General features: G+C 36.5%; 2 protein-coding genes across 2 annotated transcripts in view; both read right to left on the bottom strand.

Annotated features, from left to right (window-relative positions):
- Positions 1 to 17,042, bottom strand: part of dennd4b (DENN/MADD domain containing 4B) — a 116,492-nt gene extending 99,450 nt beyond the window's left edge. The window contains exons 1-11 of the mRNA XM_073847694.1: positions 16,745 to 17,042; positions 14,143 to 14,395; positions 12,292 to 12,361; positions 11,193 to 11,362; positions 9,091 to 9,332; positions 6,188 to 6,254; positions 4,641 to 4,699; positions 4,418 to 4,562; positions 2,607 to 2,782; positions 1,697 to 1,797; positions 1,161 to 1,376 (exon numbers count right to left, since the gene is read on the bottom strand). Of these exons, the coding sequence (XP_073703795.1) occupies positions 1,161 to 1,376; positions 1,697 to 1,797; positions 2,607 to 2,782; positions 4,418 to 4,562; positions 4,641 to 4,699; positions 6,188 to 6,254; positions 9,091 to 9,332; positions 11,193 to 11,362; positions 12,292 to 12,361; positions 14,143 to 14,395; positions 16,745 to 17,040 (1,795 nt within the window). The 5' untranslated portion in view covers positions 17,041 to 17,042. The remainder of the gene's footprint in view (positions 1 to 1,160; positions 1,377 to 1,696; positions 1,798 to 2,606; positions 2,783 to 4,417; positions 4,563 to 4,640; positions 4,700 to 6,187; positions 6,255 to 9,090; positions 9,333 to 11,192; positions 11,363 to 12,291; positions 12,362 to 14,142; positions 14,396 to 16,744) is intronic.
- Positions 17,043 to 19,132: 2,090 nt separating this feature from the next.
- The window catches only part of fzd6 (frizzled class receptor 6), a 7,137-nt gene continuing 6,201 nt past the window's right edge, over positions 19,133 to 20,068 (bottom strand). The window contains exon 4 of the mRNA XM_073846892.1: positions 19,133 to 19,205. Coding sequence (XP_073702993.1) covers positions 19,133 to 19,205 — 73 coding nt within the window. The remainder of the gene's footprint in view (positions 19,206 to 20,068) is intronic.

Raw genomic sequence — 20,068 nt, 5'->3', positions numbered from 1 at the left:
GTGAGGTTCATTTTTAAGGATTGTTTACCCAAGCAAACTCTCTGAGACCTGACACATTGCACTTCTGGAGACTCTGCAGTTCTGGAAAACAGTGGCGCTGGAGACTAAATGGTTCCTGATGGATTTAACAGCTAATTCTTCACCTTAACTCTTAATTATTTTGCAGTTAACATGTGTCTTTTCTTCTCCACCTGTTTTTTTTTTCTGACTGTGCTGACCAAACGAGCATTTCACTGTCCAATGGTCATGCCTTAACTTTGCAAATTCCAGTATTGCATCCTTCTCATGGGCATTTAAAAGTGTTAAATCTCTTTTTTTTTTTTGGCTCATTTTATCTGTAAAAGAAAATGTGCCTAATAACTCTGCACACCTGAATATAAGGAGTTTTCACTCCCAGGCTTCATGGACAATTATATATCACTTATAAATGATTAAATACAAAACTAATAGAAGTTATTAGGATTAATGTGGTTTGGGATTGGTAAAATGAGGTTGGACGTTTTTTTTTCCAAGATTTATCAACGTTCCTAATAATTATGCACACAGTGTAGTCTTGCATTCTACTTTAGTCAGCGGAAAAACACCACAAACATGTCTTTATGCATTATTGACACACTATTTTACTAGTTAACACTGTAAAGCTGCTTTGACACCATCTGTATTGTTACAAGTGCTGTATAAATAAAGGTGACTTGACATGACATGATTCCTGAGACACATTACAACAATCTGATCAATTGTTAAAATTTTTCATTTTGAATACTTTGTATCATTAAAAGCCAAACTTAGCTAGTTTGAAAAATTAAACCTACTAATGTATCATTTATCATTTGTGACCCTGGAGCACAAAACCAGTCTTAAGTATCACGGGCTTATTTGTAGCAATAGCCAAAAATACATTGTATTGGTCAAAATTCAACTGTTTTTTTTATGCCAAAAATCATAAGGATATTAAGATCATGTTCTATGAAGATATTTAGAAAATTTCCTACTGTAAATAAAAAAAAAAATTTTTGATTAGTAATATGCATTGCTAAGAACTACATTTGGACAACTTTTAAAGGAGATTTTCTCAATATTTAGATTTTTTTGCCCCCTCAGATTTCAGATTTTCAAATAGCTTTTGTGTAATGATCAGTAATGTTGTGTTGTGTACTGACCCTGCAGGTTGAAGAGCGAGCTGCAGTCTGTGGTTCGGTCAGATGGAGCCTGTGTGATGGGCAGCAGGAAGGATCGGTATCCTCTCAGCAAACTGCTCATGAAGCGCAGGAACGCCTCCTGAATCTCCAGCTCCAGCTGCTTCTGACGACCGTAGATCAGATCGTAGTCCGTCAGCAGGAACTCCAGCGTGGCCTCCTCCTGACCCGGCGTGTAGACTGAGACAGACAGAGACATGTGTGAGGACAGGAAGTGACATCATCAGTCAATGTGTGTGTGTGTGTGTGTGTGTGTGTGTGTGTGTGTGTGTGTGTGTGTGTGAGTGTGAGTGTGTGTGTGTGTGTGTGTGTGTGTGTGTGTGTGTGTGTGTGTGTGTGTGTGTGTGTGTGTGAGTGTGAGTGTGTGTGTGTGTGTGTGTGTGTGTGTGTGTGTGTGTGTGAGTGTGTGTGTGTGTGTGTGTGTGTGTGTGTGTGTGTGTGTGTGTGTGTGTGTGTGTGTGTGTGTGTGTGTGTGTGTGTGGCGTCAGACGCTCGCTCACTCTTCTCCAGAGTCTTGTGGAGGTTGGTCAGGGAGTTCAGCAGGATCTTCCCATGTTTCCTCGGCAAAGACCTCCAGGACAGAGGCTTCTTATCTTCAGACCTGGAAACACAAAAACAAATCTCTAATGCTCACCTAGGCTGCTTTCATTTGATCAAAAACACTGTAAAATTGTGAAATATTATTCAAATTTAAACCAGCTGTTTTCTATGTGAATATCTATTAAACAGTAACTGTATGTCCAGTCTTCAAAGTCACATGATCCTTCAGAAATCATTCTAATATGCTGATTTTAAGGATGCACCAAAATTAAAATTCTTGTCCGAAGCGGGACAAAATTAAACACTGGGCCAAAGGCCAATTACCAAACACTGTTTTTCCCCCGTGTGTTTTGCCAATTTATTTCACCAATGCATAAATTAAATCAATTACAAAACAGATTTGTGAATGATTGTCATCTTTGGTCTTTGAATCCTGGCTAAGGAGCTGCTGTCAGAATAAATACAATTGGTGTCTGGTGTATTAGACAACAGAACGTTCTGGAGTTGATTGACTAATGGATGATTTCAGTCATCATACAGTAACCTTTCTCTTCTCATGAAGACATGCGATGCGCTTCTAAACAGTCTCTCGCTGTCGGTCGCTGTCTTTCTCGGACAGTTTTAAATGCTTCCACACTGACCACATGTTTGCTGCATTAGTGCCTCTATTTGATCACATCACATGATTGTTCGCTATCATTTATTCTGCCTTTTCGCTTATTTGGCCAAACACCGAATGAGCTTTTTTTTTCTATTTTTGGCTGATGATACATTTGATTTTTCAGGATTCACAGATGAATAGAAAGTTTAAAAGAGACATATTTTGTGAGGTTATAAATGTCTTAACTGGCAGGTGACAGGAAGACTCACTGGAAAATGGTGTTGGTGTCCAGATCCACACACACCACGTCAGACGGCGGGTCGTACAGGTCGAAGTAGCTGGAGTGGACGCCCACGATGAAGGGCATGGGTGCACACAACACATCTGCCATCCGCAGCGGACACAGCGGGATATACGGACAGGGCCAGCGCAGAGGAAACGACATCTGACACAGGAAACGACCGTCACATGACCAGCAGAGACAGGAAATCACACCGAAACCATATCAAAACTGATCAACTTACACTGGAACTCAGGGCTCTACCATAATCATTAAACGCTTCATCTCTAATTTCATCTGTATTACTGCACTTTCATATGTGACCCTGGACCACAAAACCAGACATAAAGGTCATTTCTTTAAATTGACATTTTTACATCTCTGAATAAATAAGTTTTCCATTGATGTAGGGTTGTCACGATACCATAAAAATGACTTAAGATACTATACCAGTTGAAGTATTACGATACCAAGTAGTATCACTGTTAATTTAAAATTCAATTCTACAAAATGAATAAAAATTTCATAAATAAAAAGATGTAAATGAAAACAGGCAAGATTTTTCTCTGAATGCTTCATTAATGCGAATGAATGACTGGCTATTGTTATCCATGAAATCATGTCAACAAAACTCATCTGAGCACTGCATAGAAGCTTCATGGAGTGACATTTAAATGTGGTATTTATACATTTAGACTGTACTTATAATTGCATAAATAATGTTATAAGATTAATGTTTTAAATACAAAACTCTGAATATAGAAATATGTTGGAAAAGAATGGAACATGACGGGGAACTTAAAACCGCCAACAGGCAAGTCAATGATTGAATCACTGAGTTGTTCAAACGATTCTTTCAAAACGGCTGAATCATTCAGGAGTGAATCAAATGACTCGTTTTTATGAATGGCTCAGTGAATCAGTGATTCGCCCAAACCAATGCGGATTCGGATTCGAACACAGAAACTAAACAAAAACATCTCGCTCGTGTCATATTGCGGAACTGTCACGAGCATTTTTGCTGCCATATCTTAAAATTTCCAAGTTAGCAGCTTGTATATTAAATATTTATAATGTTAAAAAAATACATATATATAATGATTGATACGAACCAGTTGCAAAAACACTATGTTAATGAATGGAATTGCATTTGTGATCGCAAAGATGCTTCCAGAAACGAATTATTACAATACGAAAATTCATTCTAGTAAAATATTTTGATGTTTAATAATTGATTCTTGGGCTGCTATTTCTTTAAATAACATCAAACGGTCTGAATCAGAACCTCTCTTCTGAAAAAACTGCAGCGTGAACAACGACGAGCGCGTGCACCTTCTCATTTCAAACTGATCTGAAGCGTCAGGAAACACTGAATACCATAAAAAGCGTAGACACAGCCTGTACTACACAAAGCACAGCAGAAATACATTTTGGCAATCATCTTGTAATGTTTCTGCTGGCGTGCATGTTCGAAAAGAACATTTTAAACAGTGTTCCTGCCGTGCACACAACATACATTATCATATGGTGCCGTTTCAAAAATGCAAAGGCACCGCGGGTATTTTTAAGCTTTAGTATCGCGATACTACCGTAGGACCGGTATACCGTGCAAACCTACATTGATGTATGGTTTGTTAGGACAATATTAGTTTGAGATACAACTATTTGAAAATCTGGAATCTGAGGGTGGAGTCGCCTTTAAAGTTGTCCAGATGAAGCTCTTAGCAATGCATATTACTAATCAAAAAATAAGTTCTGTCATGGTCTTGTAAATCTGAATTTGATGAGGTCTGGACTCACAGAGACGAGGGCTTCACTGACGGAGGTCAGCACGTCGGGCCGCAGCGAGTGCAGCAGCAGCTTGTGTTCGGTGAGGACGGCCAGCAGCAGCGAACACGCATTCTCTGGACCCAGATTCTGCAGCAGCTTCACAAAACTCGCACCACTGAGAGCAGAGCATCAGCCAATCAGAACACAGAGCACACACGCACCGGCCAATCAGATCATCAGCCTCAGAACTCACCTGAGCGGCAGCGGAGACGACACGGGCTGACAGAGCAGCAGGTTATCATACGGAGAGAGCTGAGGACACACAAACACACAGTTAACACACACACATAAACACACACAAACACACATAAACACACACACACTGGGCAATACAGCCAAAATCTCAATATATGTCTCAAAAATGTTTGTATTTGCAGTGTAATGACTGAATTTTTGTTTTATTAGATCAGTGATTCATAACCAGGGACCTCAAGATAACTTAAAATAATTTAAATTAAGAGAAAACAAGTTTAAAAACTTAAATAAATTAGTAACATTCTTGTTTGAACCCATTTTTAATTTGTATTTATTTTCAATGAATTATTTAAATTTAAATTTACTTGAACAATTTTTATTTTTATTAAAACTTTTTAAAATGCGACTTCTAGACCTAAAATAATAAACACAAAAATAAAATAAAAATAAAGTTTCTTAATTTGCTTATTGTAAATTAAAAATATTTAAAAAATCATTATCGAGTAATCATGATTAACTGGATTGAAACATGGAAATTTTTAATGTAATCTTGTTTTATTGGTTTTAGATTTATTTTTAATCGATTCTTAGTTTAATTTTCGTTCTTTCTTTTCATATATTTTCACAACACAGATTTTTATTTAAACCTTGGTGTTTTAAAAAATGTAGCTTGTAGACCTAAAATAATAAAAATCTAAATAAATTGATCAACTAAATTAAATCATAAAGAAATATCAAAATGTTATCCTATTTTAATTCTTGGTTTTATTTTATTTTTAATTGAATTTTGATTTATTTAATTTTTCAATTATTTTTTACAATAACTGAAATTTAATTTTTTAAATATAGTCTGTAGGCATAAAATAATAAATATTAAAATAAATAAAAATTGTGGAAAAGTCATGGAAGTTTCCATTTAATTTTTTTAGGTACATTCAAAATGTTGAAAGCAAGAAGTCAAATGTGTTAAAAAAATTTAAAAAACGTTTTTAGATTTTATTTTTTATTTCTAAAACACTGAGTACTGATGCAAATGAATCACTGAACTGACTCTGAAAGAACTGATTCACAGAACTGAACTGAATCTCCTCACCAGGAGGCGAAATGTTTAATATATTTATATGTAGATAAATGGATATATTGCTCAGCCCACACACACACACACACACACACACACACACACACACACACACACACACACACACACACACACACAGTTCTGAGTTCATTTCGTATTGATTTCTGCTTCCACCTCATGCTTTGATTTCCCACCCAGCACCAGATTTAACCCGTAATCAATCGATCACTCAATCAGTTTGATATTAAACACTGCACTATTGATTGATTGAGGTGATTTGCTCTGGATCTCTAGGGTACAGTCAGAGAGGAGGATGATGATTGAGCTTCATCACCCGTTACCCACGTGTCTCTAGTGCGCCACTGCGGCCGGCGCCTGCGGGGGAAGCGTCAGGGTTTAATGACACGTCAAGCTCATGCTGAGACACTGAGAGACTGATCTGAGATCAAACACCGCTGTGGGCTCACCTGAACCAGGATACGAGGACGCTGAGCGGACGGGAACGGCACGTTGTGCATGAAGCTGGAGATGTGCCTGCAGACAGACAAACACATCACAGTCAATACGGCTCTCGAAACGTCCTCAGAGAGAAGATACTGACATCTAACATGAGTATTTACACCACATCATCATCATCATCAATAAATCAACAGTTCATTTGCAAAAACTGATTTTCAAAAATCAAAACTGCAATTGGGTTATTTTGATTAAGTAAAGATAACACAAAAATACAGATAACTAACAATAAAAAACATGATTTTTGAAACTAATTTTTTTTTATTATATATTACTATATTTAAACAATTAAATTGTTTTTATATTTAAAAAAATGTAATAACGAGATAAAAAAGTTTGTCAGGACAGAGAAAGCAGAGCTTGAAAGTTTAACGCAGCTGTAAAAGCTTACAGTGTTGAACTTTATATAGATAGATTAGATGATTAGCATGTTGCTAGCACGATTAAAATGTAGTTAACATGATTCTAACATTTTTCTAGCATTATTAGTATGTTTCTAACATGATTAGCAAGTTACTAGCATGTCGTTAGCAAGTTTCTAGCATGATTAGCAAGTTACTAACATGTCATTAGCATGTTTCTAGCATGATTATCAAGTTATTAGCTTGTTTCTAGCATGATTAGCAAGTTACTAGCATGTCATCAGTATGTTTCTAGCATGATTATCAAGTTATTAGCTTGTGTCTCGCATGATTAGCAAGTTACTAGCTTGTTTCTAGCATGATTAGCAAGTTACTAGTTTGTTTCTAGCATGATTAGCAAGTTACTAGCATGTCATTAGCATGTTTCTAGCATGATTATCAAGTTATTAGCTTGTTTGTAGCATGATTAGCAAGTTACTAGCATGTCATCAGTATGTTTCTAGCATGATTATCAAGTTATTAGCTTGTGTCTCGCATGATTAGCAAGTTACTAGCTTGTTTCTAGCATGATTAGCAAGTTACTAGCATGTCATCAGTATGTTCCTAGCATGATTATCAAGTTATTAGTTTGTTTCTCGCATGATTATCAAGTTATTAGCTTGTTTCTAGCATGATTAGCAAGTTACTAGCTTGTTTCTAACATGATTAACACATTATTAGCTTGATTCTAGCATGATTATCAAGTTATTAGCTTGTTTCTAGCATGATTAGCAAGTTACTAGCTTGTTTCTAACATGATTATCAAGTTATTAGTTTGTTTCTCGCATGATTATCAAGTTATTAGCTTGTTTCTAGCATGATTAGCAAGTTACTAGCTTGTTTCTAACATGATTAGCAAGTTACTAGCTTGTTTCTAACATGGTTATCAAGTTATTAGCTTGTTTCTAGCATGATTAGCAAGTTACTAGCTTGTTTCTAGCATGATTAGCAAGTTACTAGCTTGTTTCTAACATGATTATCAAGTTATTAGCTTGTTTCTAGCATGATTAGCAAGTTATTAGCTTGTTTCTAGCATGATTAGCAAGTTACTAGCTTGTTTCTAACATGATTATCAAGTTATTAGCTTGTTTCTAGCATGATTAGCAAGTTACTAGCATGTTTCTAGCATGATTATCAAGTTATTAGCTTGTTTGTAGCATGATTAGCAAGTTACTAGCTTGTTTCTAACATGATTATCAAGTTATTAGCTTGTTTCTAGCATGATTATCAAGTTATTAGCTTGTTTCTAGCATGATTATCAAGTTATTAGCTTGTTTCTAGCATGATTAGCAGGTTACTAGCTTGCTTCTAACATGATTATCAAGTTATTAGCTTGTTTCTAACATGATTAGCAAGTTATTAGCTTGTTTCTAGCATGATTAGCAAGTTACTAGCTTGTTTCTAACATGATTATCAAGTTATTAGCTTGTTTCTAGCATGATTATCAAGTTATTAGCTTGTTTCTAGCATGATTAGCAGGTTACTAGCTTGCTTCTAACATGATTATCAAGTTATTAGCTTGTTTCTAACATGATTAGCAAGTTACTGGCTTGTTTCTAACATGATTATCAAGTTATTAGCTTGTTTCTAGCATGATTAGCAAGTTACTAGCATGTTTCTAGCATGATTATCAAGTTATTAGCTTGTTTGTAGCATGATTAGCAAGTTACTAGCATGTCATCAGTATGTTTCTAGCATGATTATCAAGTTATTAGCTTGTTTCTCGCATGATTAGCAAGTTACTAGCTTGTTTCTAACATGATTAACACGTTATTAGCTTGATTCTAGCATGATTATCAAGTTATTAGCTTGTTTCTAGCATGATTAGCAAGTTACTAGCATGTCATTAGCATGTTTCTAGCATGATTAACAAGTTACTAGCATGTCGTTAGCATGTTTCTAATATGATTAGCAAGTTGTTAGCATGTCATTAATCATGCTAGAAACATGCTAACGACATGCTAGCAACTTGCTAATAATGCTAGAAACATGCTAACGACATGCTAGTAACTTGCTAATAATGCTAGAAACATGCTAAACGTGCTAGAAAAATGTTAGAATCATGCTAACAACATTCTAATAATGCTAGCAACATTCAAGCTTTCAATCAAGCTTTGAATCAAACATTCAAACATCTTTCAAGCTAGGCTTTTAAAGCAACCTAAAGTTTGTCTTGACACACTTTTTATCTAGTTTTTTATGGTAATAACGTTTGCAGTATTAGTGCTTTTTTCAGTATTTTCTAATAACAAATGCAGTCTTGATGAGCAGAAGAGACTTCCTTAAAAACATTACGAGTGTTTTGGAGAGCAGTGTATATTCAACATGTTAGAATCAAACACAGTAGAAATCTAGTTGAAGTCATCCACCAAATGAACGAGTCTCAATCACACAGAATCAGTCACAGGTTTGAACATCAGGATGTTTGGTGTTCTGTGGTGAAGGTCACTCACTTCTCCAGCGGCAGCACATGAGGCCCAGAGATGGAGTATCTGTAGATGAAGGTGAGGAACTTCTGGAAGACGCTGAAGAAGGGCCAGTGCGAGAGGACGCAGATGCTCTTCTTGACCTGAACGCTGCGGTTGGTGATGGGCCGCCGGTCCACCACGCTCAGCAGACCCAGACGCACACACTGACGCTCAGACAGAGACTCACGCGGATACGCCTCGTAGAACTGGATAGCAGCGCCGTACACCTGAACGACACACACACATCTGTTCATCATTACTCCAGTCTTCAGAGTCACATGATCCTTCAGAAATCATTCTAATATGCACGGATTATTATCCATGTTGAAAACACCAATATTTCTGTGGAAACCGTGATAGATTTTATTTTTCAGGATTCACAGATGAATAGAAAGTTCAAAAGAACAACGTTTATTTAAAATAGAAATCTTTTGCAACGTTACAGTTGAGGTCATATTTCAGAATCTGCAAAACGTTAACTATTTTAGCAAAATAAGAGCGATCATACAGTAGAAAATGCATGTTATTGTTTATTTAGTACTGACCTGAATGAGATATTTCACATAGATGTTTACCAAAAAGTTTACATCCTCTTGATTCTCAATACTGTGTTGTTCTCTGAATGACCCACAGCTGTGTTTTTTGTTTAGTGATAGTTGTTCATGAGTCCCTTGTTTGTCCTGAACAGTTAAACTGTCTGCTGTTCTTCAGAAAAATCCATTCTTTGGTTTTCCAGCATTTTTGTGTATTTGAACCCTTTCCAACAATGACTGTGTGATTTTGAGATCCATCTTTTGACACTGAGGACAACTGAGGGACTCATATGCAACTATTACAGAAGGTTCAAACACTCACTGATGCTCCAGAAGAAAAAACATGCATTAAGAGCCGGGGGTGAAAACTTTTGAACAGAGATGTGTACGTTTTTCTTATTTTGCCTAAACATCACATTTTTTTCATTTAGTACTGCCCTTGATGCTACAGAAGACAAAAAAAGCTAAATTTACCCTGATCTTCAAATTCCAAAAGTTTTCACCCCCGGCTCTTAATGCATGTTTTTTCCTTCTGGAGCATCAGTGAGTGTTTGAACCTTCTGTAATAGTTGCATATGAGTCCCTCAGTTGTCCTCAGTGTGAAAAGACAGATCTCAAAATCATACAGTCATTGTTGGAAAGGGTTCAAATTCACAAAAATGCTGGAAAACCAAAGAATTTGGAGAACGGCAGGCAGTTTAACTGTTCAGGACAAACAAGGGACTCATGAACAACTATCACTAAACAAAAAAACACATTCAGGTAACAACACAGTATTAAGAATCAAGAGGATGTAAACTTTTTTGTAAACGTAAACATCTATGTGAAATATCTCATTCAGGTCAGTACTAAATAAACAATAACATGCATTTTTGTACTGTATGATCGCTCTTATTTTGCTAAAATAGTTAACGTTTTGCAGATTCTGAAAGGGGGATGTAAACTTTTGACCTCAACTGTATACTATAAACATCTTTATTGTCACTTCTGGTCAATTCAGTGCATCCTTGATGAAAAAGTGTCAAGGAGTTGGACAGTCAACATGTCAAAACAGAGAATTAAGAGATTGTGATCGTTAGTTGTTCCCTGCAAAAAAATGCTTTTCTTTCGTAGATGTTTTGTCTTACTTCCAGTCAAAATATCTGCAAATTCTTTAATCAAGGAGGATTTTCTAGACGAGTAAAAATTGTCTTGTTTTCAGAAAAAAAAAAGTCCAAAATTAAGTGCGTTTTTGCTTGAAACAAGCAAAATAATCTGCCCATGGGGTAAGAAAAAAAATCTTGTTTTCTGTTTGAAATAAGATTTCTTTTCTCACCCCATTGGCAGATTATTTAGCTTGTTCTAAGCAAAAACGCACTACATTTTGGCTTGCTTTTTCTAAAAACGACAATATTTTGTACTCATCTAGAAAATCCTTCTTGATTTAAGAATTTGTAGATATTTTAGCTGGAAACAAGACAAAAAATCTAAGTAAGAAAAGTATTTTTTGCAGTGTTACTGATGTGAACGGGTCTCAAGCGGATGGCTTTATTCTGAATAAGCTGTGGGATGGACCTTGTCTCCGGAGGCGCTGGTCAGGACAAACGTGGAGAAGATGGGCAGCTGGTATTTGGTGTTGAGCGGCCAGCTCTCCACCGTCACACCCATCGGCAGACAGAAGACCGGGACAGAGTCCGGCAGCGGAAACGACTCCAGATCCTCCTCAGGATACCGACTGATCAGACCTGAACACACACACACACACATTACAGACTGCAGATGCACACACAGTATATACAGTGCCTTGCAAAAGTATTCATTTTTCACATTTTGTTTTGTTGCAGCATTATGCTAAACTGCTTTAAATTAGTTTTTCCCCACATCTATTTACACTCCATACACCATAATAATGACACAGCAAAAAAACTGTTAAATAAGTAGATTGCATAAGTATTCATACCCTTAACTCAGTACATAGTTGAAGCAGCTTTCCAGCCTCAAGTGTTTTTGGGTCTGATGTGAGCATCTTTGCACATCTGCATTTGGCAATTATCTGCCATTCTTTGCCTCACCTTTTCTCCTCTCCATCTCTGTCAGCTTGGACATTTTCTAGAGTCCTAGTTGTTCCAATCGTCTTCCATTATGGAGAATGCTTCTGTCAACCTTCAATGCAGCAGATTTGTTTCTGAACTCTTCTCTAGATCATCGCCTTAACGCAAGTCTGTCACTGAGCTCTACAGGCAGTTATCTTGGTTTTTGCTCTGATCTGCATTTTCAGCTGTTAGACCTTTTCTGAGAGGTGTGTGTCTTTCTAAATCAGACTCATTCAAATGAATTTGCCACAGTTTAACTCCACTCCAAGTGTAGGAACATCTAGATGCAATATGAATGCTCCTGAGATGAATTTCCAGTGACCCAGGAAAGAGTATGAATACTTATGCAACGGATCTTTTCAGTTTTTTATTTTTAATAAATTTGCGCAAATGTTAAAAACCTATTTTGTGCTTTGCCATTATGGAGAAGGGAGTGTAGATTGATGTCGGGAAAAAGTAATTTAAAGTAGTTTAACATAAGGCAGCAACATAACAAAATGTGAAAAATAAAGGGGTGTGAATAATTTTGCAAGGCACTGTTCGTGTGTGTTTGTGTGTTTATGTGTGTGTGAGAAACTCACCTGCCTCATACACCAGAGCATTTGCTTTAGCCACTGAACGTTTGTAGCAGAGATACAGCGCTGGACCCCACTAAACACACAATACACAAACAATCAAAACCAACAGAAAGGAAACAGAGAGTTAGAGAAACAGACAAATAAAGCAAAAGAGGAAGTTCACAAGTGATGGTGTTTTCTGAAGTGTGTTTTAAGAGGAAGGAGAAGCAGAAGCAGATGTGAACATAAATACAAGCTCAGCACTTGTTTAACACACTGAGATACATTTAATCCCACTGCATTCTAGCATACAGTTATATTTAGGGGTTCAAGTGCATAGTGCTGAAACCCTATTGTAATTGTTGGAATGGTCACGGATCGCCGATCTCCAGGTAAAACTGATGGTGCAGACTAAACCGTAAGTCGTAGACACTTGAAATTTGGAGTGATGGTAGTACTCACATCTCTGACAAAGGGACCAAGGCTCACCCCAATCGGCCTGACGGGGGCGCTACAGCCATCAAAAGTATGAAATCGCTCATAACTCCTAAACCGCCAATCGCAGACTCAAGTGTCTTATGTTGTTGGATTTTCTTGGCTCACGCCGGACAAAATGCTGTGAGTCAGACTCAAATGTGAGCTTGGTGAAAGTTTCAGGTAGTTTGGATTTTTTTGAAAAACCTACTTTTGCGAACTAGTCCTAGGTTTTTCGCCTGATTGGAACCAAAGCAGTGCAGAAAGATTCTCTGGAGAGCGAATATAAATAATTAACAAAAAAAGTCGCAAAGGATGCCAAAAGGTTGGAAAGGGGCAAGACCACTTTTACTAAAATGCCTATAACTCCTGAACGGAATGAGATTTCTTTGCCAAACTCAGAACATGTATGTAAGAGCTCAATCTGGGGTTAAAATGCCACCAAGATTGGCCATTTTGTGCCGCTATAAGAGGAAAAAAACATAAAAATGGCTATACCTATGCAACCATTTGTCCTATCAACATGAAAGCCACTGTGCACAGTCTTGGTCCAAATTGCCACAAGTGTCTATAAGGACATTTATGCATCTCAAGTTTGAGCACCTATTAGACAAGGTTAACAGAGGCCGATTGGAATGAAACTTGGTGAGCATGTTTGACTCACAGCCCCAAAGCAGTCTGAGAGAAATTGAAAAGAAATCAGCCACTGGGGGGCGATACCGCACTTTTCAATGGCGTAAATGATTGTGCATTGCGCAATATTCGTATCAAACGATATAACTCCTCATTCCAGGCAACTTTGCCTCCACTGCTGTCAATCAAATTGTTTGTTAAATGATTGAGTATCAAAGAAATGTTGAAATTTACCCTTTGGGAAGCTTAAATGCTTAGAAAAGGGGCCTAAAATCCTATAAAGCATAGGGGAAAACTCAAAACTTCACGAAACCCTGTGAGCACGTGCGACGGCGATTCTAAACAAAATTGCAAAGTTTTAAAGAGATCAGACCACAGCTAATGCTATAACAGTAATAAATGTTACAAAACATAATATTTCTCTGGTAAACTACCTGGACTTGCAAAAAAAGGCTTGCTACGTAATGACCTTCTTTATATGTTCTTAAGTGCCTTAAAGCGTTGAACCCCAGTAATCACTATTTATTAACATTCCTAAAAAAAGTCTCTTCCGCTCACAAAAGCAGCCTTTACTGGCACATTTAGATTCATTTTATGTGTTGTTAATGAATAAAAGCATTCATTTATAAAAAAAAATATAATCTTTTAAACTTTTGAGTACTAGTGTAATTTATTGGATATGCAGGCAACAAATCAATTAGTGCTTAATAACTAAAATGAGAAAACACAAACTCATCTGAGTGACTCAGTGAACCAGTAAATCATCACCATTCCAGTGTTGAGGTTCTTGTCCACTCTGCAGTAGGTGTGCGGCGCCGTCTCGCCCTTGCTGGGCATCAGCAGTGAGATCTCAGTGACCCCCAGTGTGTTCAGCGCCTGTGAGTCCGGAGCTCTGCGGAACATCAGGAAGGTGCGGTGGGTTGTAGGACCGCCGGAGCTCAGACTCGCCGAACGGCTGTACGGAGTCGTCTCAATCACCTGCCATCCTGGCCTGACCGGATCCTTGCCCTCATACAGAACACTGACACAAACACAGACCACATCTAATCAAACTGATCGTTTAGAGGGTTTTTTAATCAAGTCTAAGGTCTTTTAGTGTAATTGTACAAATGTCCATCGTCAGCTGGTGCTTCATGTGTCCTTTTGGTTTTAAAGGAGTAGTTCACTTCCAAAACAAAAATGTATAAATAATGTAATCACCCCCTTGTCATCCAAGATGTTCATATCTTTCTTTTTTTAGTTGACAAGACCTTAGTTTTCTTTTAAGGAATATATTTCAGGATTTCTCTCCATTTAGTGGACTTCTATGGTGCCCGTGAGTTTGAACTTCCAAAATGCAGTTTAAATGCAGCTCCAAAGGACTCTAAACGATCCCAGCTGAGGAATAATGGTCTTATCTAGGGAAACCATCAGTTATTTTCTAAAAAAAAAAATAAATAAATAAATAAATTTATACACTTTTTTTTTTTACCACAAATGCTCGTCTCTGTGTGAACTCTGTGAAAAACTCCCCTCTCATTTTCTCCTCCAACTTCAGAATCGTCCTCCATCGCTGCAGAAGTACAGACCCAGTGTTTACAAAGTGAACGTACAAAGAAGATCAAACGCCCTTCACAAAAAAGGTAAAACAGCGATGGAGGACGATTGTGAAGTTGGAGGAGAAAATGAGAGGGGAGTTTTTCGACATACCCTTACTGTCTTGAACCGGAGTACACAGAGTACGCATCGCAGAGCTAGACAAGATGAGTATTTGAGGTTAAAAAGTGTAGGATTACAAATTTAAGAAATGTTGATCATATGTTCTGACATAGCTTCACAGGAAAATCTAAAGTGAAGTATATTCTATTTAGCTTCTAAAGGTACAGATGATGACATTCTAAGAAGATCAAATCAGGCAGCCCAGGTGTCTGAGACATTAACCTTTTGTTCTCAAGCTACAGCGATGCCTTTGTCTCTATGATAATGTGAAGGTATGGGCAATACTGTCAGACTGATTGGATTAGCACCTATGCCTATGAATGACACTGTTATGATAATGAGATCAGGGCTGGGGAACTCTGGTAACGGGCTGATTCCTGTACTGCATTTGCATGCTTTGTTTAGATTGACTCCACCTCTATGTAATCCTCCCCCTGGAAATGTATTTAAACTGTATTGTATCTGACATTAGTCAGACGACTTTTGATGACTGCAGCGAACGAACAGCTAGGATCTCAATAAAGAGAAACTTCTGCTTCAAGATATCCAAACGTCTCCTGGTCTCTGAGAAAAGTTCACAACAAAAGTAAATAATTTGTCTTTTTTGTAGAAAATAACAGATCATTTCACTAGATAAGACCATTCTTCCTCGGCTGAGATCGTTTAGAGTCCTTTGAAGCTGCATTTAAGCTGCATTTTGTAAGTTCAAACTCAGGGAACCATAGAAGTCCACTATATGGAGAGAAATCCTGAAATGTTTGCCTCAAAAAACTATTTCTTTATGACGAAAGAAACAAAGACATGAACATCCTGGATGACAAGGGGGTCAGTACATTATCTGTACATTTTCGATTTGGAAGTGAACTTCTCCTTTAAGTGAATAAGACATATTATTGGAGATAAAGAGTGACCACTGATATTTACAATATTTTATGTCAGTATCTACTCTGTTTTAATAATCTCATTGTGTCACATACGAGCAGCAGAATTTCTTAATAGAAATATGTGACCAAGGACCACAAAACCAGTCATAAGGTTAAATTTTCAAAACTGAGATGTATACATCATATGAAAGCTCAATAAATAAGCTTTCTATTGATGTATGGTTTGTTAGGATTGGACAATATTTGACCGAGATACGTCTATTTGAAAATCTGGAATCTGAGGGTGCAAAAAAATCAAAATACTGAGAAAATCACCTTTAAAGTTGTCCAAATTAGGTTCTTAACAATGCATTTATAGTAGGAATTTTAAAAAAAAATCTTCATGGAACATGATCTTTACTTAGTTTCCTAATGATTTTTGGCATAAGAAAAAAATCAAGAATTTTGACCCTTACAATGTATTTTTGGCTATTGCTACAAACATACCCCAGCGACTTAAGACTGGTTTTGTGGTCCAGGGTCACATATGATTAGTAATATGCATTGCTAAGAACTTCATTTGGACAACTTTAAAGGCGATTTTCTCAATATTTAGATTTTTTTGAACCCTCAGATTCCAGATTTTCAAATTGCTGCATCTCGGCCAAATATTGTCTAAACAAATTATTTATTCAGCTTTCAGATGATGTATAAATCTCAATTTCAAAAAGGTGACCCTTATGACTGGTTTAGTGGTCCAGGGTCACATGTGAGGCATAAAAGTCTTCAGTGAGGTGTGCGTGTCTCACCCGAGCTCCACGATGGGCGGTTTGTCGTGTCCTCTCCTGTAGCACAGGAACATGTGTGGGTTGTTGAGGAGGCCGGCGCTCAGCTCCGCCGGATGACCTCCTTGTGTTTTCTCGATGCAGGTGAACCCCTCCGGGACGTCCTCCCCGAGTCCGCGGGCGATCACGGCCAGATCTGTGACGGGCTGCACCGCTCGCACGCCCCTCTGCTGACCCTCCTCGTCCAGCGCAGACGAGTCGCCCGCCAGACCCGCCACCACGAAATAATCCACCAGCTGAGGACATCGCTCTTCCGTCATCACGCCGGTCTAAACGCCACTGACACACAGACAGAGAAAGACACCAAACTCACCGTCAGACCACAGATAACAAACACACAACTCTCTCGGCAGTCCATCAAGAGCTTTAGAGACACATGAAAAATCTGCATTCTGTTCAAATGATTAAAACTACCTTTTAACCATAAAAATGTCTAATTTATAAATCTTTAACCATTTAATTTTAATATCATTTTTACAATAACAGTGCCTTATGAAATATGTTTTATTGTTATTATGATTTTTTTTTAGGAATTCTGTATCGTCTCTTACTATTTCTGATTTCTGTTTGAATAGTTTAATAAAAATGTATCAATCAAACAGAATGTATCATCAACTGAATTCATTTATTCATTTGCTAAAATTGTAACAATAATAGTGCCAAATGATGAGCATTTTATTACTTTTGTTTTATTTTTCTTGATTCGGTTAAAATGGTTCAAATTAACTGTAATAATCAAACAGGATGTCTAATCAATTGAATTTGTTAATCTTTAAGAATTTAACAAATTATTACAATTTTAACATTAATAGCGTCATTTCTGTGTTTTCATATTTAATTTTTTTCTTAATTCCATTTGAATGGTTTATTAAATCTAAAAGGATGATAAAACAATTTCCTCAATTTAATAATTTATTATATGGTTTAATTAAATGTTAATAATAAACATGGATATCTAATCAATTCAAATCAATTAATAAATCTTTAACAATTTAACAAATGTTTTTTCTTTACCTTAATTCTATGTTTTCTGTTTAACTTGTTTTTGGATTCCATTTTAAAGGTTTAATTCCAAAAAGTTTAATAACCAAAAAGAATGATTAAATTCATTAAACTTTCCCCATTTATTTATTTATTTATTATTATAGCAGTTCAATTTGTAAATCTTTAACAATTTAACTTTTTTTTAAATTCAAAAATGTAACAATAACATCGCCATTAGTGTTTTTTCTTACCAACTGAATTGCATTGAATTGAATTGAATTTTCTTACCCAAATTCTCTGTTTTCTGTTTAATTTGTTTCTGGATTCCATTTCAATGGTTTAATTTTTATTTTAATAACCAAAAAGAATGATTAAATTCATAAAAATTTCCCCATTTAATAATTTATTATAACTGTAACAATAATAGTGCCAAATGAAATGTGTTTTATTTTCTCTAAAAGTCTTGCATTTTAACTTTTTTGGATTCTGTTTTAATGGTTTAATTAAATGTTAATAATGAAAATGGATGTCAATTTGTAAATCAACTGAACATTTTTTGTTTTTACAAATGTTTTTCTTTACCTAAATTTTATGTTTTCAGTTTAATTTGTTTCTGGATTCCATTTTAATGGTGTAATTCTTTTAATAACCAAAAAGAATGATTAAACCCATTAAATTCATACGTTTATTACGATTTTAACAACAATAGCACCCTATGACATAGATTGTGTTTATGATTTATTACAAATGTTTTATCAAAAATGCTAATAGTCAAATAAATGCATGAAACTATAACAATTTAACTAATTTTGTAAAATAAGTTTTTTGTCTTAATTAAAACATGAAAGAAAAGTCGTCCTTATCAGCATTTGATTCAGAGCACAGTTGTACTTTTGATTCATTCACCCAAAATATGCCACAGTGACATTTCATGACAGGAAGTGCACACTGTCAGCGCGTTTCCTGCTCATCACACACACAAACACACGTCTGTCAGATATGTCTCCAGACGGGGTCAAAGGTCAGCGCACAGGTGACTCCCTGCATCCGTCACACTCACTGACTCACACCGACAAACACACCTGTCGCCATGGCGACCGCCTCAGGACCGGACATCCCATGCTGGAAAATAACCAGGTTAACTCACCGCTGGAGCCTCAGACGAGACTGAACCGCATCGGTTCTGATGGACGTCTGTTATCAGATCAGACCATCGATGAAGAGACCAGCAGAACAGCAATCTGATCTGTGGCTCAAGTCAAGAAACAAACAGGAAGAAGATGAACACTCCTTTCTCATCGGACAAACGAGCACGAGCGATCGCTGACGAACACGTGCAGGAAACTATCAGAGGAAACAACAGCCGTTTCACTTCACTTCCTCTTTATCACTCTCTCGTTCACAAATCAAAGCAGAGAACGGTGTTTCCGGCAGAAACACACTGAGAATCAGACAGATTCACCACAGACATCATACAGTACAGATCAGAAGAACACAAGCTGTTGGTGTAACGTCTTCAACATCAGCGCCTACTTTAAATGATTTAAAATGAGACTAAATAGGCTTTAAAATCAGCTAAATACGCTCAATTCAGGACATCATATTTCTTACTTTAATTTGTTGTTTTATTTCAGAACCAGGATTCACACAGTCTTGGAAAAGCTATATAAATATATACACGTGTTTATTTGTTTAAAAATACAGAAAAAAAACCTGATATTGTGAAATGTTAATGTTGGATAGCAAATCACTTGATTCAGTTCAGGATTCAGAGCGCGGATCGCAAATCATTTGATTCAAATCTGAAATTTGGTGTGGGTTGGCAAATCATTTGATGGGACTTTGGTGCAGGATCATTTGATTCGAATTTATATGATCCTTCAGAAATCATTCTAATATACTTATTTATTATGTTTATTATCAATGTTGGAAACAGTTGTGCTTCTTAATATTACTCCGAATCCCTAAATGAATCAAATAATTTTCGATTCACACTCCGAATCCCAAACTGAATCAAATGATTCACGCTCCGAATCCTGAAATAAATCAAATGATTCGTGACTCACACAATATTAAATATTTTAAAAAAATTTGTGTGATAATACTTTTATATTTTAAAATGAGTATTAAGTAAAAATACAATTACTTTATAATGCACTTTACAAAATACAATGCTAATATTTACATTTTCATGTTTTGTGGGTTTAAACTGTTATTTTTTACATTAATTTTTAACAATTTCAAACCTAAATTCAGCAAGCTATTATTCTGGTGGGTTTCCGGGAAGTAAGTCTATGCACTGTT

This window comes from Garra rufa, chromosome 9 (assembly GCF_049309525.1).
Source record: "Garra rufa chromosome 9, GarRuf1.0, whole genome shotgun sequence".
In the NCBI taxonomy this organism is placed as follows: domain Eukaryota; kingdom Metazoa; phylum Chordata; class Actinopteri; order Cypriniformes; family Cyprinidae; genus Garra; species Garra rufa.
This window is presented reverse-complemented; position numbering and strand designations above follow the sequence as displayed.